The 22785-nt window shown below is 32.8% G+C and overlaps 2 protein-coding genes across 2 annotated transcripts; one reads left to right on the top strand and one right to left on the bottom strand.

The window, feature by feature from the left end:
• Nucleotides 1-8098: 8098 nt before the first annotated feature.
• On the top strand, nucleotides 8099-13115 carry LOC117924377 (protein DETOXIFICATION 40-like). The gene is made up of 7 exons (XM_034842998.1): nucleotides 8099-8513; nucleotides 8644-9275; nucleotides 10475-10531; nucleotides 10712-10950; nucleotides 12231-12349; nucleotides 12474-12560; nucleotides 12699-13115. Exons 1-7 carry the CDS (start codon nucleotides 8187-8189, stop codon nucleotides 12765-12767), a joined length of 1530 nt encoding a protein of 509 aa, XP_034698889.1. The 5' UTR covers nucleotides 8099-8186; the 3' UTR covers nucleotides 12768-13115.
• Nucleotides 13116-21759: 8644 nt separating this feature from the next.
• LOC117924139 lies at nucleotides 21760-22479 on the bottom strand. The gene has a single exon (XM_034842711.1). The coding sequence runs from the start codon at nucleotides 22342-22344 to the stop codon at nucleotides 22018-22020; it is 327 nt and encodes a 108-aa protein (XP_034698602.1). The 5' UTR covers nucleotides 22345-22479; the 3' UTR covers nucleotides 21760-22017.
• Nucleotides 22480-22785: the final 306 nt, after the last annotated feature.

The following is a 22785-nucleotide window of genomic DNA, read 5'->3' as shown; positions in this document are numbered from 1 at the left end:
ATTGGATTTTGGATAAATAAACTAACATAGGATGATAATACTAATTAACGAAAATAATTATTTAAAACGGAATAAAAAAAATAGTGGAATTTTAGGGGTTTGAAAATTAAATTAGGACATTGAATTTTTTTTTTTTAAGAGTTGGATTTTAATGAATGAGATTTTTAAAAGATGATAAATAGATACATACGAAATAATAATAATAATTAATAACCATAATATTTAAACAGGTGAAATTGAATAGTATAAATTTCGAGATTGAAAATTAAATTTGGAAGTCAGGTTTTTGAATAATTGAACTTTAATGATTTGAATTTTTAAAAGAAATAAATAAATAAATGTGAAATAATAATAATAATAACCAAAATAATGTTTGAACGAATGAACGTGAATAGTTGAATTTTTTTTAGATTGTAAATTAAATTCGAAAGTTAGATTTTTGAATAATTGAACTTTAATGATTGGATTTTTTTTTTTAAATGAATGAATAAATAAATGGAATTATAATAATAATGATCAAAATAATATTTAAGCGAATGAAAGTGAATGGTGGAATTTTTGAAGCCTGAAACTTAATATCCGAAATCGGAATTTTGAAAAATTTATTTAAGGATGGAATTTTAGAAATAGATAAATAAATAAATAATAATAATAATAATAGTAATGAAATGATGGTTAAATAAATAAATGTGAAAATTAGAATTTTGAAAATAGGAAATTAAGTTTGGAGATAAGAGTTTCGAAAAATTGTATAAAGATAGAATTTTAAAATGAATAAATAAACGGAATGATAATAACGAAAATAAATGATTAGTGAACATTAGAAATTCTTAAACGGGAAATTAAATTCGGGAGTTGGGATTTTGATAAATTGTCTAAGGATGGAATTTTAAAATAAATAAGTGAATAAATTAATAGAATAATGATAATGAAAATAAATAATTAAAGAAATGGACGTGAATATGAGAATTTTTTTAAATGAGAAATTAAATTCGGAAGTCGAGATTTTGAAAATTTGAATTTAAAAGTTTGAACCTTGGAAAGTTAAATTTAAAATTATGATTTTAGAAAATAATTTTGAGAATTGAATCCTGAAGAAATAATTTTTTTCTTTTCTTTTTTTTTTTTAAAAAAACGGAGTTTCGGAAATGCGAATTTTTAGTAGTCATTTGAAATTTGGACTTGACATGAAATTATCTAAAAAAAACCTTTTTTTAAAAAAAAAAAAAAAAAGAATTTGTAGGAATCAAATTTGGTCACATGTTTATGCCACTTATGGTGATTCCCAGGTCACCTTAGAATTGCCACTTTTCACTTTTTTTTTTTAATCTTTTACATGTCACAGTGGGCTGCCACTTATGGAAGAATAAAAGTGAAGCCTGCCTCTCATCCTCCTCGCTGGACCTCCCTCTCGAGGACATTATTTCCATGAAGCTTATCAACTTGTGTGTCAGCAATGAACATGCTGACTGGTGTTGGCGAAAATCTAGAAGGCTCCGCAACCTAAATGATGCCTCAAACTTCCATCCTATACTACCATAGTCCTGGGACTTCCAGGTAGTTTACATAATAATGGTTGGTATTTTTCAAAAGCAAAAGGGGAAGGCTCAAGAAATAGAGCACACTCAAAGTCCATTAATCAAGACTCCACCTCATGCTACACTTAATGGGTCTAAACAGATGAGACAAGTAGAGAGCAGTGGCATAATTAATTAAACATCAAGCTCAAAAACAATCCATGCATCAGTTATTGATAGGAGAAATCAAAGAGGGCATAAAAGAACCAAAACAGAGCAAGCATAAAAACAAACTCAAATTTAGCAAAACTCAATCTATAACCAGACAAACTAACAATGCTTAAGTAGTAAGAAAAGATGATGAGGAACAATGATAATGAGGAAGACCCTAAAAAAAAAAAACGATACTCCATAACTGTGAAACTCCTCTCCAATGAAGCTCACTTATCTTACCGCCCTCTCTGCCTCCTCTACCAGCCAGATTTTAAAAAGCTCCTCTGCTTTCTCCCCTTGCTCCTCTGGTAACTCTCTCTCTCTCGTAATCTGCTGCCCCCCACGTTCTCGCACCAGCCCCCTCTCCCGTTTATCCCCAATATCCCTATTTATGTCTTTTCCCTCAAGCCTCTACTTGCTCCCCCATTCATGCCATTAGCAAGTATGACGTTTTTCAACCACAGCATGGCTGCCATCCCTCATTTGCTACCCGTCCAATGCTGTTTTCCCCTAGCAGAAAAGGGGCCCCCTCCCCTTATTTTAAAAAGAAATGCAAAGAAGTAAAAAAAAAAAAAAACTCTCTCCCGGTCCCCCACAAAAGGGTCTACAAATATATATTCTCTATTTTTAATAACAAAAAACAAAAAACTGTTTTTTAATCATCAAAAGTTTTTTTTTTTATTTATTCTAGATAATAAAACTATTTTCAAAAACAATTATTAAAGTTTTGTAAAAAAAATTTGTTAAACATCTCCCTTTCATTGATGAACGCATGTAGTTGACTTGTAGAATAAACTGGAACATAGAGGTAAGTTTCATAGTTTACTATATAATTGATCTTGACAATCATTCAAGAATGGAAAACAAAAGAACTTTGAATTTTTATGCTATGTTTGGTTATCAAAATTTTGAGAAAAAATGTGACAAAAAGAAAATTAATAAGAAAAATAATAGAAAAAATGTAAAGGAAAATAACAATATTTTAAAATTAAAAAATATAATTATTTATATGGTTTTTAAAACTTATTTTACCTATTATTTTTATAAAATTAAATAATTTTGAAGTACATAAGTCTTTAATTAATAGTAATTTTATTTGGGGTACCTTTTTTTTAGACTTTTACTATCTTTGATTCTTAACCAATCTCTTATCATTTTTCTTATGTGATATCGCCTTAAAAAATAAAGATCATGACTAATCATTTACTATCTTTGGGTCTTAACTGGTCCCTTATATATATATATATATATATATATATATATATATATATATATATTATATATATATATATATATATATATATATATATACACACACATTTATGTGATATCACTTTCAAGAATGAAGATCATATACATACTATGAGTTGTTGGTGATACCTAAAAGTCTAGGCTAGTTTAAGAATATTTTCAAAAAACAATTTTCAAAATTTTTAAAAATATTTTTCTATTATTTTGATAAATTTGATAAGTTAAATATAAAAACCAGTTTTGTCAATTTATTATTTGTGAAGATACAATGCTCTTATATATATATATATTATACAATTATTAAAAACATTTCATAATTATTTTGAAAATTAAAATTCTTATAGATAACCCAAATATAAAAAATAATTTTCTAAATTTGAATCTTAGTAAGATACTATGTACTTATACATAATACAAAATTTTTTTAATTATTCTTCATGTTTTTAATTCTTGTTTTGAATACTCTAAATAAAATAACTACCATGCAGTTATACATAATATAAAATTTTCTAAAATATTCTTCATGTTTTTAGTTATTGTTTTGAATAATCTTAAATGAAATAACTAAAAAACCCTAAAATTTATTATAAAAACAACTTATTTTCAGAACAATTTTTTTTTTTTAAAAAAAAAAAAATCCGTTTTCCATCAAATGTAACTTACTAAACTTCTTTTTTTTTTTTTCTTTTTTTATGTCGTCATTAATAAAGAATTATAGTAAGTTTGAATAGTTAAAAGTTTATATAGGAAAATATTTATATGTAAACCAACTTAAAAACTTAAAGTGATTTAATAACTTAATTTAAATCATTAAATAAATTAAATATATTTAATAAAATGATTTAATGGTATAACTTAAAGTAAAAAATAACTTTAAATAATAAGTAAAAATAATTAACTTATTTTTAAGTTCACATATTTATTTTATCTTTTTATTTTCATTTATCCTAATTACCTCCAAATCTCTTTTGTTACTCTACGACCTCTAATATTATTGAACTTCTTTTACCCTAATTATAATTATGAGGACAAATATATCAATTTGATAATTTATAATAAATTTGAAATTAATTTTATTAAACAACCTTAATACTTAAAGTAAAAATTCAATAGTAAGTTTTAAGTTAACAACCTAAATATAATTTAACTTAAATAATTAAGTAATAAATATTAAATTTTACTAAATACCACCTTAAAGTCTAGCAAATTGCCTTTAACATTAAGTTTTTTCTTTTTCCTTTTTTTTTTAAAAAAAAGGGAAGAACAAATACCACTTAAAAATTGATAAGACTTAAAAAAAAACAAATAGATTTAGAACATAAAAAATCTATTAAGTCATAAAGAAAATCAAATAGAGTTTTAAGTTCATGTTGACTACCACTACTATGTTATATATATTTATGATGGTTTTTTTTTTTTTTTTTTTTTTGGGTTTAAATGTATAAAAAAATTTAAATGGATGACAAAAATTAATAAGGCAAGTTTCTTTTTCTTGTTTCACTCTCCCAATGGGTGTATACTTGTCATGACTATAGATGACACTAAATATATCTTTGTTGATATTTATTTTAAAATTTATTTCTTGAAATAATATTATAAGTGATTTTTCAACACTATAAGTAATTTTTCAAAAACTTTAAAATATTTCTTAAATTTTGCTAAACATTTTTTTTTAAAAACATATTTAAAATTAAAAGTACTTTATAAAATTATTGTCAAATGAACCTTTAGTAAATTACAAAAATTAATAATTTTTTTTTTGAAACTATGATTTTTAATTTCTAAAAAAGCGACATTTTCAGAATATAGTTTGAAACTAATTTAGAAAAAAAAAAGGATTAATTACTTTGAATAATACTTTAACAATACCATAACTAACTTTTGACCCAAAAAAACTTCAAAATCAATAAGGATAATTCAAAGGGATAAAAGCCTATAAAGATCTAATCTTATAAACATATAATATACCATTTCACATGAAATAATATACAAAAAAGACGGTCAAAAGTATGACTTCAATTACAATATCATAAATGACAATAGATTTGACATGAAAGCATACAAAGAAGAGATGAGGTGAGAGAAGACAAATAATTAATGGAGAAAAACATCATTTATTTTCTTTGTCTTATTTCCCATCAAATTAAGATTGAATCAATTAATTTGATTGTTGAATGATTTGGTCTCTTTATTTCCCATCATATAATCTTGTTGAATGATTTGGTCTCTTTGTCTCAACATATGAAAGGTATAGAAAAAATTGAAGATAGTGCGATATATTTTTTTCAATTTTCATCCTATAATAAAATTTAGATTGTTGAATGATGATATAAATAATTAGGCCGAGATATAAAAGAAAAGAATTGCATCAAATTCAATATAAAGTAATAAGATATTAATCTTATTTTGATGAAACATTTTTAATGAAATCATTCCAAATGCTAGATTTAAAAAAAAATTAATTAATATCACTTCAACAAACTCTAAATATAACAATTCGGACTCAATCATGTAGATATTGTTTACTTTGATCCAAACAGCTTTTACGACTTTAAAACGTGTTTGCATGATTAAGAGAAGTTCAATATAACATCATAAACTTTCTTCATTATCCAATATGAGATATCATAAACACCTTTCCATTTAAACACTACATCCTCATTTAGTTTCACTTTATTACGGGACTAAATAGACAAATACCTCATAAAGAGCCAAATATACCCTCATAAAGGGATTGAAAATCTATTTTGATATCATTTGTAACAACTGACATTCAATCGTGTAGATATTATCTGCTCTGAGTTCAAAATGATTCCTCACAGATTTAAAATGTGTCTTTAAGACTAAAAGGAATTTATACTTATATAATATTAACTTTCTCAATTATCTAATATAGGATATTATATTAAAAGTGCAAAATCCATCTAATAGTAAAGAGATTTTATATTAACATTCAATTACCACGTCAACATGAAAGTTGCCAAAACAGTCTGTTTGGTGGGAAACACTTTTTTGCCACTTGGCAAAAAAAAAAAATTGATATAGGAATTCATTCAGTGGGAAACTTACATACATGAGCGAGTTGGAAAATGGCAATAAGATGAAGAGGACTTGCAGGAACCTCACCAAATGAATTTGTTGTATTCCAAATAAAGATTGTCACCAGTGTAGGAAAAGTGTAAATAATGTTTATTTTTATTTTTGGGAATTATTTTTAATTTATTTTATTTCATTCTATAAGTCTTATATTTTTTAGAAGTGTCTTATTGAGAATTATTTTTTATTTTATTCTATTAGTGTTATATTTTTTGAAAGAGTCCTATTGAGATTGTGCAAGTGGAGTTTCATTCATTTTATAAGTAGAATCACCTTTCACTTTGTATCATCTTTTAATTACAAGTACATTCCTTTTGGGATTGTATTAGTGACCTATAAAACAGGTCACCCCTCTCTCTTCAATAATCCCAATTTTTTTAAGAGAATTTTGCAAAGAGTTTTCAAGGAATATTTTCATACATCTATTTCAAGAAATTTATTCAAAACCCGAGCTGTATACATCTCACTTTTAGAATGCACCCAAAACGAGATTTGACTATTGAATTTTGGAGGTAGACCATTGATTTCCTAATACACCGAGTTCGTCTTTGAGGAGGGTGGATCTATTTTAAAAACAGTATTTATCACGCCTTAGCCGATAAATTTTTCTTCTTAATTATTTTATTTTTTGTTTGTGATTTTTGGACTAATTTTTTATTTTCATACCCTTAAAACCCATCACCACCTCTGAAACACCTGTCCACCACCACCATCACCACCCCAGGCGGCGCAGCCAGCGGAAGGAGGAAATGATGGGTTCACAAGATGAACTGCATGTGTATTTTGGTCCTGACTATAAGTGTCGTTATATGTACCATCACATCAACTATTTCGAAATGAATTATTATATAAAAATATTAGATCACAAAAAATTAAGTTTTTGTCTTCTAACTTCTCTCCTCTGTGGTGTACCGAAAGTTCCATTCTTTTCAAAGTAAACCGAAGAATGATCCATCGTGTTCATATTTAAAGTTAAACCTTATAATTACTATCCAAATGGAAAATGTTACATGTATACATTTTGAAGTCTTATTATTTATACCTTAATCTTATTCATATTTTTTTTTTTTTTTTATCTCATTTACTTATACCATCATTCATTAAATTAAATCTCCTTATACATATTCGATGCTATAAATACTTTATTTGAAAGATGCTACTGTGATACACATTTTCTAAATTACCATCATATTTGAGAGAGAATAAATTTAAAAGACATTGATATGAATTTTATAATCATCGTATTCATCTCCTCGCCTAATAAACAAAAAAGTCATAAAAGATGTACAAAGATTTGTTTAAATAGCATAAAATTTGATAAAATAGTTTATTAATGATATAATATGAAAATTGGTTATCTTTGAAAAAAAAATATTTAAGTGTTTTCACTTTTTTTTTATCGAGTATTTTAAGTAACAATTAAAAATATGAATGATATTTTAAAAACTTTTGTATTATATATAAATATATAGTATTTGCAATTAAAAACTATTTTTTTAATAACTTTATTTCCAAAAACATTCCTAAATTATTTTTTTTAACTTTTTGTTCACAAACGTATTATATAGTCAGTACTATACAAAAATTTGCAAAGTATTCTTCATTTATTCAATTAGGATTCAAACCACCCTATATAAACACCTCAAATTTATTCTAGAAATTGCGTGTTACCAAAATAAATTATCAAAAACTAATTTTTGTCAAGATTTTAGTAAATATATTTTCTATTATAAAAATATTTTTTTCTAAACTTCTTGTCACAATAGTCTAAAATTGGTTGCTAGCACATAACCGTGGGTTCTATCATACACGCTGGCTAAAATTTAGGGTTTTGTATTCATTGCCCCGTCAGCATGAAACTTACCACAGAACAATCCGTTGGGTGGGAAAAAAAATTTTTGCCACCTGACAAAAGTTAGATACAGGGGTTTAACGCACAGAGGAAAACTTACAAACAAGGAGTTGGAAAATGGTAATAAGCTCAATAAGACTTGCAGATGAACCTCACCAATTGAGTTCTTTATATTTCTGTGATCGCCACCACTCACCACCTCTGAAACACTTGTCCACCACCATCCCAGACGGCGGCGTTGGCGGAAGAAGTGAGTAATGGGTTCACAAGATGATCAACTGCACACGCCAATTCTGGAGTCCATGCAACGGAGTTCATCTACAGGAAGTACTTTTGAGTCGAGCTCCGAGCTTGAGAAGGTGCTGTCAGACTTGCAGTTGCCCTGGCTCCGGCGGCTCCGCAAGGCTACCTGGATTGAACTGAAGCTCCTCTTCCGCCTCGCCGCCCCGGCGGTCCTTGTGTACTTGATCAACAACGCCATGTCGCTCTCCACCCGAGTCTTCGCCGGCCACCTCGGCAACCTTGAGCTCGCCGCCGCCTCCCTTGGCAACAGCGGCATCCAACTCTTCGCATATGGCCTCATGGTAACCCACTCCTTATCAGAAAGTTCCCCATACCTAATCGAATCTTATTCTCCAGCAGGGCTTTGATTTTGGGGAGTTGTTGAATTTGAAATAATGGGTGTTTAATGATTTTCTTCCTCGGTGTTTGTAGCTTGGCATGGGAAGCGCAGTGGAGACGCTATGTGGGCAAGCATATGGAGCTAACAGGTCTGAGATGTTGGGAATATACCTCCAAAGAGCAACGGTGGTGCTCACAGCAACTGGGTTCCCTCTCACAGTGATCTACGTCTTTGCAAAGCCCATCTTGCTCTTACTGGGGGAATCATCCGCGGTGGCATCGGCGGCGGCAGTCTTCGTCTACGGTCTCATCCCACAAATCTTCGCATACGCAGTGAACTTCCCAATCCAAAAATTCCTTCAAGCACAAAGCATCGTGGCCCCAAGTGCCATCATATCAGCAGCCACACTTGCTGTTCACCTTCTGTTGAGTTGGGTGGCTGTGTATAAATTGGGAATGGGGTTGATAGGTGCTTCACTGGTGTTGAGTTTGTCATGGTGGATCATAGTAGGGGCCCAGTTTGTGTACATTTTAATAAGCGACCGGTGCAAATATACTTGGACCGGGTTCAGCCTTCAGGCATTTTCGGGGCTGTGGGAGTTCTTGAAACTGTCGGCAGCCTCCGCCGTGATGCTCTGCCTGGAGACTTGGTACTTTCAGATGCTGGTTTTGATTGCTGGGCTGCTCAAGAACCCTGAACTCGCCTTGGATTCTCTCTCCATCTGGTAAGAATCTGTTTCCTGCTTAAACATATATAATTCCTTTTTGCAGAGACTGAAAATTAAAAGATAGGGTTGTTTGATAGAGATTTGAGTTACTAGATGGGATTATTGGGAGTCTTGGCTAGAGCATTTTACCATTATTGTACACGGGGCCTATGATTTGGACATAGCTACATTAACCAACTTTTGTATATGGCTTCTGGATTTGTCCCGTCTCAGCCTTCTGAACCATTCTCAACCAACTTTTGTATATATATACACACTAAGTGAAGGGATGGTCTTAAATCTCTTCAGGGTTTACAGCTATTTAAACTGTTGAACAGAAATCATAAAAGCCATAGGAGGACCACGTCATAAAAACCATAGCATTCAATCTCTTCCAAGGTGGGGCACTTCCAGAAGAAGACCTCTGAATCCGATCCCGAGATTCGTTTCATTCTCTTCTCCTGGGATTCTGATTTAATACATCTAACCCCTATACCTCTTTTATTATTTTCATTCGTTATTTATACTCATCTTCCTTCTTTTTCAAAATAAAGGAGGCTTTTGATCAAATTTCAAACTAATAGAAATTAGGTATATTTAACTAAAAACTCAAAAGAGGTAAATGACATTAACCTAGATACGAGTAATTTCTTTTGTCTATGATTTAATTGCTTTTTCCAAAGGAGGGCATCTTATTTAGTCTATGGAGGATAGTCACACTTGAAAAGTAGCTGCTGATCATCATAGTTTCAATTTCTTAGAACAACTTTCATGCATATCTTATAAAGACTGTTCACTCTCTCCAATTCATTTTCATACAAAGCTAATCAAGAATAAGAATAACCCCTTTTTGTGACCATTTTCTGATAATATTCCCCTCTTCTTCGTTAAGAACTAGCCACAAATTTTCAAGCAAAACGCTTACGTGAGTCACAATAAGAATCAAACTCGAGTACTTAATTTCCTCCAAGGGTATGGGGAATTATTCCATACCTGATGCCAGACCAAGATTTGGTAGATGCCTTTCCCGTCAAAGTCACAAAACCATTACCCAAGTGGGCATGGCAGACAAGTTAGGTAGATCTTAGAATTTAGTAATTTACACTGATCACTGCATATATTATCTACTTGGAATTAATTACTTCAAATTAAAAAAAAACCACTAATCTCCAATGAACCTGCATGGTAACTTCATTCCCTATTCAAATTGAATGCAGCATGGCAATAAGTGGATTGTTGTTCATGGTATCAGTTGGGTTCAATGCAGCTGCAAGGTCAGTCATTTTCCAACCAGTTCTTTCCCTTGATCTGTCGTGGTTATCATTGTTATTGTTGGATTGTATCACAGAGAAAATGTTACAAAAAGTTCTTTTTGTAGTGCTCAAAAATTAATGTATAGTAGTACTGCACTAATTAATATCTTTGGATGTACTTACAATTTTCTTCTGAACCAGTGTGAGGGTCAGCAATGAGCTAGGTGCAGGGAATCCCAAATCGGCAGCATTTTCTGTTGTTCTGGTGAATTTGGTTTCGTTTATAATTGCTGTGATAGAAGCTATTGTTGTGCTATCACTGCGCCATGTCATCAGCTATGCCTTCACTGGTGGTGCAACCGTGGCCAAAGAGGTCTCAGACCTCTGTCCATTCTTGGCCGTCACTCTTATCCTCAATGGGGTCCAACCAGTATTGTCTGGTAAGAGCTCTTTCAACTAAATCGCATCACAAATAGCAACAAATATTTGATTGTTCTTATTCTACAGAGTCATAGAAAAAGCACATGAGTGCATCAGCAATGTTAGAAAAAAATTAACAGTAGGGACTAAGAAACGAAGCAGACATGCATAACGATCTAATCTTATCATATACAACCATGTAAAACAACCTTGGTCCTTGGCAGCCCTTTTGGAATTTTTTTATCGTAGAGCAGGTGGAAGGCTTTATCTTTGCCTCTCTTTCACTTTATGTTCGGGCTGTCTTGGATAATTTGTCTTTACATGGTTAGGTACTCAGCCCGAGCAAGCTTTTTCTCATCACATGCTGTTCAGTCTCCAATGCCCACATAAAATTTTCATACACATGCATCTTCTGTGGACCTCCTCTTGGCTTCTCTGATCATGAAAAAAGAAAGCCATTTTTGTTTTCTGCCCACAACCTTGTCCTGTATCACTAAACAAAAGAGAATCAATCCAATGCAACTTTCTTACTACATAGCCAGCTACTGAAAAGTCATGAAATAAGTTACTATCTATACACGAAAAGATTTTGTAACAACAACCACACAACTTGTTTGGAAAGGAGGAAAACGGAAGGATTTTGTTCCTAGTCCTCAAACTTTAATTGTCTCTCTTCTAACCTTGTGAAAATTAATGGTCCATCACTAGCTAAAATATATGATTCACCGGTTGAATGCTCCGGAATTTATGATACTTGATAACATGCATAGTTGCAGAAGTTTCACATCTCACACAGGCCAATGCTGTCCTTAGATTCCTAAACTTAAGATGAAGTCCTGGTCATAGCAATATTGATCATTTCGAAATCAATGTAAATGTTCAAAGCAACAGACAGCCATGTGATTCTGTACAGATCTTCAGTACTGTAAGAGTCCTATTTGTAGAACACTTCCTTTTTAATATTTTGACAGATGAATGTTATGATAAAAATGTATCCTAGGGCCAAAACCATCTTCCTAGTTAATCTCATCCTTTCATCAACTGACAGATTTCTTGGCTGCACAGGTAGTAAGTGCCAAAAGTTGGATGGACTACATTTAATCTTCCAGGGCTTTTTTTTTCTTGTGGTAGTTGAGAAAACACTCCTATTATGGTAGTTGAGGAAAAAATATTTCTACTACCATTCAATCCTCAACTAACAGTACTACATACTGCATATTGTTTAAGGCATCTTTTCCCTTAAACTCACATATCTTTGTCTTATCATTCTATAAAATTCTGCTTAATTTTTTATTTGAAGGGGTGGCTGTTGGGTGTGGATGGCAAGCGTTTGTCGCATACGTCAATGTTGGATGTTATTACGTGGTTGGAATTCCTCTGGGTTGTGTTCTTGGCTTTAAGTTCGACTTAGGTGCTAAGGTATATATCCACCTCTATACTAATCATTCGTTTGTTCACGTTACTCATAAATAAGATGACACACAGGAAAAAATAAAATTTGAAGGAGATGAATTAATTGGGGTGTTTTTCTCTATTTTTGCAGGGAATATGGTCTGGGATGATAGGAGGAACAGTGATGCAGACCCTCATTTTAGTGTGGGTAACATATAGAACAGACTGGAGTAAAGAGGTGAATTTCTCCGATTATTCGAATCGTTTTTTATTTTTTCCCAAATGTTTATCACTTCCGAATTATATATCTTGGGTGAGAAGAGAAGTATTCAGATATGATAAAGAAGCCTTTAATTTGCACCATTGGGATTTTCAGGTGGAGAAAGCCAAGCAGCGTTTGGACAAATGGGAAGACAAGGAGGATCAGCCCCTTTTAAAGGACTAACACCCAAAGAATTTTTAGAATGGCTAGCATTGAATGCAGCTGTGATTAAGTAGATGGGTTGGTGGGGATATCAAATTTGGTAAAATTGAAAACTCTGCTCACCCAACTTTAGACCCTTTCATTCCACCAAGTTCAGCTCTCCTGACCAATCGGCATTGATCGATCTCACCCGTCTTTCTCGGACAACAAAAGACTGAGAACCATGGTGTGCTTGAATGTGATTCATCCTAGTATTTCAACCTTACTATGCACCATCGTTTTCTAGAACTATACATATGACAGTTCATGGAGGTTTGATTCAGTTTTGTTTCTTCCATGAATGACATAATAAGCTTCAATTGATCCTCAGTAGAGACATTCACTTTAAATCAACATTAAATTTTAGCAACCTGCAGTCATACCAGGTGACTAATTTTGGAGATTCACAGGGCACAGCTTCAACAAAAGCCCAAGCCTTCAGGCTGGTCAGGCAGAAAGAGAAAAAAACAGGCAGTCATATGCATTGACCAGCCGGTGGGTGATGCAGTTTCCGAGCTCTGCCTGTTTTCGCCTTCATCTACTCCTATTCTTAAATGAATTCAACTAGTCCTGTCCAGTACTGATAGCAAGCATTTGCTGCAAACACATATATAAATGGAAGTTCTCTGTTACTAGGTAGATAGTGGGAATTCCTTCTGGTTGTCTTTAAGTTCCTTCGGCTTTAAGGGATAGCTAGAGCTATCATTCACATATATGATACCATGATCTATGAAATATATCAATAATTTAACTATGGAACATGGTCTAGGATGCTAGGAGGAAGGTGATGGGTTCGTGGGGGCCATCTTTCTGCAGTTAGTACACAGAAGATGTGGTGAAGGTTACTCAGAAGATATGTGCTAGATCTCCTCTATGTCCATGTCCCGTCACATTAAGCATTAAAGGCTCAAGTCACCCACACATCCAAGGATCGATTCCCTTACAAAAGCAACGAAGCAACGAGGTCAGGCCCAGAAGCCCTTGTACGTTGATATGAGATTAAACACTTATGCAGAATATATATGTTGAGCTGGAACGCACATTTTATTGATCAAGAGTGTTGAATTTATACATGAGCTTGTAACTGAAATGACATTAGAATAACAGAAAATCAAGCTACTAGATGATGAACAACTACTTCCTATAAAATAGAAACCAAATCTCGACCAAATAAAAACAAGAAAATATTTTGATATTGTAGATTTTGTGCAAGACTCCAACTGCAATATTTAACTTCGAAATTCAAATTCGAGCATATACTAAGACAAAATTCAAAATTCAACACTCATCCTTGACTTAGTTGATGCAAACTCCAAGTCTTCCATGTAGAAACTCAAACCTTGCTTTATACTTGTTTATGAAACCATTAGGATTGAGTTTGGTTCTATAAACTCATTTAACTCCGATAGGTTTTTTGTGTGAAGGTTTGTCCACCAGCTCCCACGTGTTGTTTTTCTCAATTATATTTAGCTCGTCCTGCATTGTAGCCCGCCATTTTTCATCTTCGATTGCTTTTTCAAACCCTGTTGGTTCAAGGACAGCAACATTACAGTAAATATCAGAGAGTTTTCGAGTACCTCTAACTGGAAGTTCATCAACATTTTCATCATTATACCGTTGCATCTTTTCATCCCAACTCCATTTCTCTGTTTCCAAAAACTTGACATCTCTACTCACCACAATTTTATTAGTTTGTGGTAAGTAAATTCTATAAGCCTTTAAAGTGTCATTGTATTCGACGAAAATTCTCATCTTTGATTGTTTATCCAGCTTGTCACTTTTCACCTTAGGAACGAAAGAGAAACATAAGCAACCGAATGTTTTCAAATTCATTACTTTAGGTTGATAACCAAACCAAGCTTTGAAAGGGGTCTGCTTCTTTGACACTTTTGTTGGCAAACTATTCAGCAAATATACTATTGTACTTGCAGCTTCAGCCCAAAATTTTGTAGGCAGATTTTTTTCATGCAGAAGGCATCTTACCATCTCCAAAATCATTCTATTTTTCCTCTCTACAACTCCATTTTGTTATTGATTATATGGTACAATGAGCTGGTGAACAATGTCTGCATCTTCACAAAATTTGTTGAATTTCTTTGATGTGTATTCTGCACCATTATCTGACCTTATAACCTTGATTTTGCATTTGCTTTGTTTTTCAACCATAGCCTTATATCTCCAAAATACATCAGCTACTTCAGACTTGGTGGTTAGAAAATAAATCCAACAAAATCTAGTGAAGTCATCAATAAGTGCAATATAGTACTTACTCTCTTTCAAGGATGGCGTCTTTTGAGGTCCACCAACATCAATATGCACCAGTTACAGTTTTTGGGTTACTCTCTAGGATGTTTTCTTTGGAAAGGGAAGTTTAGTTTGCTTCCCATATTGACAAGTAGCACATGTAGGAAGATCTTTTTCTAAGTCAAAAAGTCTTTTGGCTATTTCATTTTTCTTCATGTAGAGCACAACATCATGATGAAAGTGCTCGAGTCTTCTGTGCCAAAGCATTGTTGTGCTATCTTGTTGTAAAACAGCAACATGCTCATCTTCCAGTAAATTCAAGGCAAAACTATTGCCCTTCATTTTTATGTTAAACACCTCTTTGCCTTCTGCATTCTTGATAATGCAGTTCCCATCTTCAAAATAAACTTTAAATCATTTCTCAACGAGCTGTCCAACACTGAGTAAGTTTTGGTCAATGTTAAGCACAAACAAAAACATCATAAATGAGTTTCAAACCTATTTGGCTTTCGATAGCAACTGTTCATTTTCCCTTCACTGGAATATACTCACCATTTCCAATTCTGACTTTGGAAATAGTTGTTCTATCAAGTTCTCTAAAAAGATCTTGATCATTTGTCATGTGGTTTGTACAACCACTATCTTCAGATGTGATTTTATTAGCAAAACACGTTGCTGCAAACAATTGCTCCTCCTGGCATTGGTCAACTGTTGCACTAGTTTCTTCCTGCTGTTGATTTTTGCAAATCCTTTCCACATGTCCTTGTTTACCACACTAGTTGCATTTCACATCTGGCCTCCACCAACATTTTTGTGGAGAATGATTTGTCTTCTTGCAATGAGGACAAGGTGGAAAAAATCCATTTTTCTAGTTGTTGCTACTTGGCTTGTTGGTCTTCTTCTTGTTCTTCTTTCCATTTTTATGGCCTGCATTTTTCTGCATTCTTGCTTGAAATGCTCCTTTTACAATATCTCCTTGTCTCATGAGTCTTCTTTGTTCCACAACCTCCAAGGAATGTAATAATTATGTCAAGCTAATAGTTGATAAATCCTTTGAATTCTCCAAAAAGGAAATTGTAGCTTCATATTTCTTAGGAAGTGTAACCAATATCTTTTGAACAATCTTCTCATTGGAAAATTCTTTTCCAAGCAACCTAACTTTGTCTGCTATTGAAAGAAGTTGTGCAGCATAGTTTTTAATAGCATCAGACTCCTTCATTTTCTTCATTTCAAATTCTCAAATCAATTTCATCACCTGCATGTTCTTGATTCTTTCATCTCCTTTGTATTCCTCCTTGAGATACTCCTAAATTTTTGCAGTTGAACCAATTTTCATGATTTTGATGAGAATTGATGGTGAAACTACAACAAACAAGCAAACCTTCACTTTAGCCTTTCTTGTCTTTCTTTCTTTATGCAACTTCATTTGAGCCACAGTTGGATTGGCTCCCAGGGGAGGAACTTCATAATTTTCTTCCACTGCTTCCCAAACATCAAGTGCTTGTAGATGAACTGTCATTCTAACATCCCAAGTTTCATAATTGTCTCCATCAAGAATTGATGGTGCAACTATGAGACTTGACTCCTCCATTGCTAGATGATTTTAGAAGGTGTTTGGGTTCACTCACCTCATGGGTCTTAAGGTGTTTAGGCACTCTCAAGGTATTCAGGCTCACTCAACTCGCTGGCCCCTCAAGATAACTTATGCTCTGATACCTCAATGTTGATCTGAGATTAAACACTTATGCAGAATATATATTTTGAGCTGTTGGAACACACATTTTATTGATGAAGAGTGTTGAATTTATACATGAGCTTGTAACTGAAATGACATTAGAATAGCAAAAAATCAAGCTACTAGATGATGAACAACTACTTCCTATAAAATAGAAACCAAATCTTGACCAAATAAAAACAAGAAAATATTTGGATGTTGCAGATTTTGTGCAAGACTCCAGCTGTAATATTTAACTTCAAAATTCAAATACCAATACTAAGGCAAAATTCAAAATTCAATACCTTGGACAGATGCCAAGACGAACAGGCCTTTTCAGAGGACTCATTTCTGAAGGAACTTCTGCAATAATGGTAGTAGGTGCACAGGTTTTTGTGGATGCGCATCTCCTCCAACCACCCACCTTTCACGCCTAGCTTTAAATAACCCCATGAATCTAACCTAACCTAACTCTGCTCGGCCGGTGACCATTAATGATCTGACCCATCTTTCTTATACCACAAAAGGCTGGAGTTGTGTTTAATTGTGATCCAGCCTAATCTCATTTTGTGCAGCACCAGAGCTGAAGGACAATGCTCCTTTTCCAAATTTGAGTTCAAATTTGGCTAAAACTAAATTGGATGGCTAGTCTCAAGTTCTTATAAATATCAGATTAGGCAACTTTTATTCGAATCAGTTCAAGAGGAAAGCTGCAAATTAAGTAAATAGATTTATTTTCACTCTGTGACTTATGTACCAGCATATAACTCTACAGGTCATATATATAGGCAAACAATGAGCATATGTGGACCAGTGCCAATCAGAAAAGAGGGGGCACACCCTAATATGTTGGTGGAAGTATACAAAGTGTGCCAAATGGCTAGAAAGGAAACAGAAAGTTAGCAGGAGCTTATACAATCAATGAAGTCAGAGAAAGGAGAACAATCGGCTTCTAATCAATCCCTACACCACATAAGCAGGGACAGATAAAACCATCTTTCAAAGCTTGCACCAAAGGCTACATCCCCTCAAAAGGTTGTATGTTTCTGCTCTTTCTAAATGGTAAATGGTCCAAAACAAGCAAACACCAGCTACCCAAGCATCTTTTCTCCTAGTAAGGGAAAACAATGCAGGAAAAGATTACCTCGGAACAGCTCCACAGCAGACAGTAAGAGAAGCATTTTGAAACATAGTATTTTTAGGTCTAGAAAGCCCAGAAGCATTTGGACAAATAGGAAAACAAGAAGGAGCACCTTTTGAAGGAATGATTGCTCAAGAAAATTCGACAATGGCCACCATCTATGGAGTTAGCACTGAAGGGACCGATCTTTACAGTGTGGCCTGTTTTGCCTCCTCAGTATACATATGCACTTGATTGTGATTAAGCTGAGCAAAAGCAAGGTACTTGAACAGCATGCTGACAAAATCATAGAATTCTCTTTCATATCCTCTATATGGAACGGTAAGCCACGATATGACATGTAAACCTAGAATACAGAACAAAGCAACAAATTAAGCTGAGCAAAAGCAAGAACCAGATGAGGATCAAGATGGCATGGGTATTGTCACTACACAGGCATCATAGAGAAGGCCCATTGCAAATGAAGATTTTAGATTGAGATTCTACAGTTGTCAAAATACAAAATTTGACAATAAAATTGGTGTTGGTGATCACACATGAGATTCATAATGTAAAGGTCTCATCTTTTTCATCCATTTTAAAAAGAATTATCATGTTTAATTCATTTTCTAAATTAAAGTACTTCTAAAAGTTCAATGACATCATTAAAGCACTTCTCATTGAATGTCATATACACATTATATCAATCAGAATGTAGTAGCTACCTAGCAAACTTTACATACAACAGTTATTGGAAAATGGTTGGTTACAAAGGAATGAGATCATATTTCCCCATTCCTCCAAGACTTTGGAACCTCCTCAGCAACATTAGGGCAACACCCACCCAGCACCACTCACAGTAAATAGAGCATTATCACGAGTGAATCATGAAGTCTAGCGATGAACTCCATCAAGCCAGTTTAGAATCCACGTAACCTCCTTCATCAAGCTCTCAACTTGAAAAGGTACTATCAGATGCACAGCTGCCATACTTCCAGTGTCTTCAGCCAGTTGTGTTGATTGAATTGAAGTTCCTCTACCACATTGCTAGGCCTGCTGTTATAATTTACATGGTCTGTTCTATGTGGTTCTCAAATCGAATCATGGCTGGCTACCTTGGCAATCTTGTTACATATGTTGATGTTGGATGTTATTAGTTATTGCATAGTTCAAATTCCACTGGGTTGTCTTCTTGGCTTTAAGTTCCAACTGGGTGTTAAGTATAAACCCATTAATCATTCTATTGTTAAATTCCATCCTGAAATACAGCTTATAAAAAATCCCACCAAGTTCTTCCAGGAAAATAAGAACAGCACACAATAAACACAGCATAACGATTGAAAAAGCTGCAGCGGAAGTAGACAAAACACCAATGGCACAGTATAGATTCAAAAACTATAACCCTAATTTGAAGAAAAGAAATAGCAGAGCCTGTAACAAAGCATACAACAGCACCAGATAAACCAAATCGGGATTTCATGATTTGATTCGTCATTCAACAAAACATCAATCACACATTGCTTCACAACTGTTATCCAATCCCACCACACTCATTTCAATTAAATCAGAGACAAAATCCCATGCATTTAACAAAAAATTTCAATGCTGATTGGCTACAAAAAAAAAACCCTAGAGTTGATCCTGTTCTCGGTAGTAATCTCAATCAAATTCCACACAAACTACACTTAAAACAATTGGTTGCAAATTTTTGAAACTCAAGATCAGTCAAAGTTTAAATTATCAGCATCAACATACAATATCAAAGCATTAAAAAAAAAAAAACTCTTAATCATTAGAAATTCGGCACAAAACAAACACTAAAGAGATAGGGTTTAGGGTTTAGGGTATAAACCTGCGTTTCATTAAATTGGGTTTAAGCATTCAAGATCAATCAAATTGAGATTTTTATGCTTTTTTCTCAAGTCCAAATAAATGAAAATACTCGGATTACCTAATAATTTTTTACATTTTCTTTTTCCATTTCCTTTATTTTCTCAGCAACCAAACGGAGCGAAAGGGCTCCTGACCCGCCATGGAGAGAAGGATTGGAAGATAGACACTAGGAATTGCAGAGTATTTCGACTGCGTACCCTGTTTGCCGGAAGATGAAAAAAACGTTTTCTTTTACTTTTTTCTATATCCCATTGTAAGGTCATGACAAACAGAACCTTACATGTAACTCTTTGCATTTCGGGCTTTCCACGTCATTGTCTATGTGGCAGAGGAGACCAGATGACGTGGGAACATGTAAGGTGGGCTTCATGGGCTCCACCATTAGGGCCTATCCTTGACCCTTGAGCACCCCAGGCTCAGCCCAAATAATTATTAACACCCCATGTAAATATCTCATATTTTATAAAAATATTTCCTTACGTGGCATTAAAATTATATATATAAAATAAAAAACTAAAAAAAATTCAGTTCATAAATCACAACATGTTCATCCAAATAAAACATGATGTGTCATTTGATTATGAGTCTGAGTCAAATCGATATATTATTAATTTACTTCTAAATTTTTCAATTTTTGAATAATTTTGAATGTTTAAAAAAGGGGAGGTTTTATAGCAACCGAACTAGAAAAAAGAGTATAAGATAATTGATTTGACGTGTATATAAAACATTATAAGTTTTACGCATGATAGGGAGAAGAAATTTTTTTATTTAAAATAATACAATCTCCGATATAAAGTCAATTAGAAAAAAAAAAATCTAACTTAAAAAATAAGTTGGGTAAATTATTTATTTTTTGAAATGAATTTGAGGTGCTTTCGAAAAAATATTTTGAAAACTTTTATATTGCATATAAGTGCATACCGACTCTCTAAAGAACAAATATATATATATACTTTCATATTTAAATTTATAAACCGAAAATCTCCTCACTACTTCCAAAAATTATTTTTTGAAAACTGTTTTTCTATTGACCATTGCTTTTGAGTGAGAATATATGTCCTCACAAGGGAGAGTTGATGGCCATAGAAGGGCACAAAGCTTGGAGATTGTGAGAGTGGGTACCATTACCTTCCTTCTTTTGGGTTGTTTTTATTCTCATGTGGGGTTCTTCTTCTTTCTTTCAAGTTTTGAATTAGGTATAGGTCATTCCCCCTGTGCTAAGCTTGCATTTTCAGCAACTTTTTGCAATGATATGACCAAATAATTTTATTTTATTTTTTAAATAATAATCATTCTCCATAAACTTTTATATTTTAATGTATCAAATAATTTTTTAAAAATAAATACTTCAAAATAATAATAATAATATTTTTTTTTTACTTTTTTTTTAAAGAAACAATCATCATAATAATTCATAATAAGGTTGTTTTTGTATTATTAAAATACATATTATAAGCTTAAGGTTATGTTCGATTCTCATAAAATATTAAAGAAATAAATAAATACAAAAAATTAATTTTTTCAAGTTTAATTATACTATAAAAAATAACAAAGAAAATTAAATATAATTAAAATTACTAATAAACTTATAAATTTTTAAATTATTTTTTTATATTAAAAAATTAAAATAAATGAAATAAATTTGAAGTAATATATAAAAATGATTTATTAATTTTAAATCTATTTTTTATGTTTTTTTATTTCTTTCTATTTTTCTGTGAATTTTTTGAGAAGTAAACATGGTCCAAAAGTACTTACATATTCAATCTATTTAAATCAATACAAATATCTTAAATAAAAAAATAAAAATAAAAAACATAAAGTTTATATTCAAGATTTGAATTGATTAAATCGACTACTATTTGGTCAAAAATATGGGCTGCCACTTTGTTTTGCCTTGAAGCATCCAAAGCTGGCAATGCAAAAAATGAATAAATTATTTAATTAAAATAACAAAATAACAAAATAAATAATAAATAAATAAAACATGCAAATCACTCTCTTTAATTCTCTCATCCATTGAGTAGCCCTAAATTTCTCAATTCTTGTTGAGAAAATATTACAGAGAAAGAAAAGGGGAAGATAACAAAGCAAAACAAACCATATTGATATCATTGCATCAAAATCTGATTGAACAAAAAGGGTCAAGAATCCAGAGATTCATTGGGAAGCAGACCCTGATCATAGGAACAGAAGTGGGAACAACATATATCCCAGTTTTCTTGGCAACCAAACAGAAAAAGGAAAAAGCATTAACATTAAGTGAACAAATGTGGAAGACTGACCACAGTCTCTCCACCCCCGAGCAATCTTTTCCAGGCCTTCAGCTGGCTCAAAACCTGTCTGTAAACACCAACCTTTGCAGCAGTTACGCTCAACATCATGCTCTTCCTGAACCTCTTCAATCTCCTCCCTATCTTCACTCTCAGCCTGCATATTCTCACTCTCAGAAAGGATGATTTTCTCCTAGAATCAGCCTTCTCCATCACTTTGTAGATCAAGAACTGAGCTCTCCGGTGGATTACCTCTTCTGGGTCCTCCTTCTCCATCTTTGAGTAGCCATAGGGCTTCCTCACAAGAGTCATTTTCTTAATCAGAGACAGCTAGCTAACCCAACTGTGAGAATGAGCTGAAGAAAATGGAGGAGACAGGTATGGAAGAATTGGGTAGTTAATGAAATCTGAAATGACTATGGAAATGGAAGTGAATTTATAGAGCTTTGGAGAGCAGGTGATATGGCTGTAAGTGTAGGGTACTGGGGAGAGGTCATATGGGTGATGAAGCAGTGCATGTGCACTAATGTTTGGTAGAAAAATAATGTGGAAGAAACAGACTCTGAGCTGGCCTAACATCATGTGGTGAGAAGGAGGATGACCCTAATTTAATTAATTCATTAAAATATTGAAATCATTAAAAGCTACCTTCCCTTTGGGGGAGTATATTTTATGCATTTAGATTAAGTAATGATTAGGGTTTTCTAAAGATCACCTGAGTTGGAAGGTTTGCATGAACCCATCTTGATGGAA

The sequence above is a fragment of the Vitis riparia genome, chromosome 10 (assembly GCF_004353265.1).
Source record: "Vitis riparia cultivar Riparia Gloire de Montpellier isolate 1030 chromosome 10, EGFV_Vit.rip_1.0, whole genome shotgun sequence".
Taxonomy (NCBI): domain Eukaryota; kingdom Viridiplantae; phylum Streptophyta; class Magnoliopsida; order Vitales; family Vitaceae; genus Vitis; species Vitis riparia.
The sequence above is the reverse complement of the archived record's forward strand: the minus strand, read 5'-3'. Positions and strand labels throughout refer to the sequence as shown.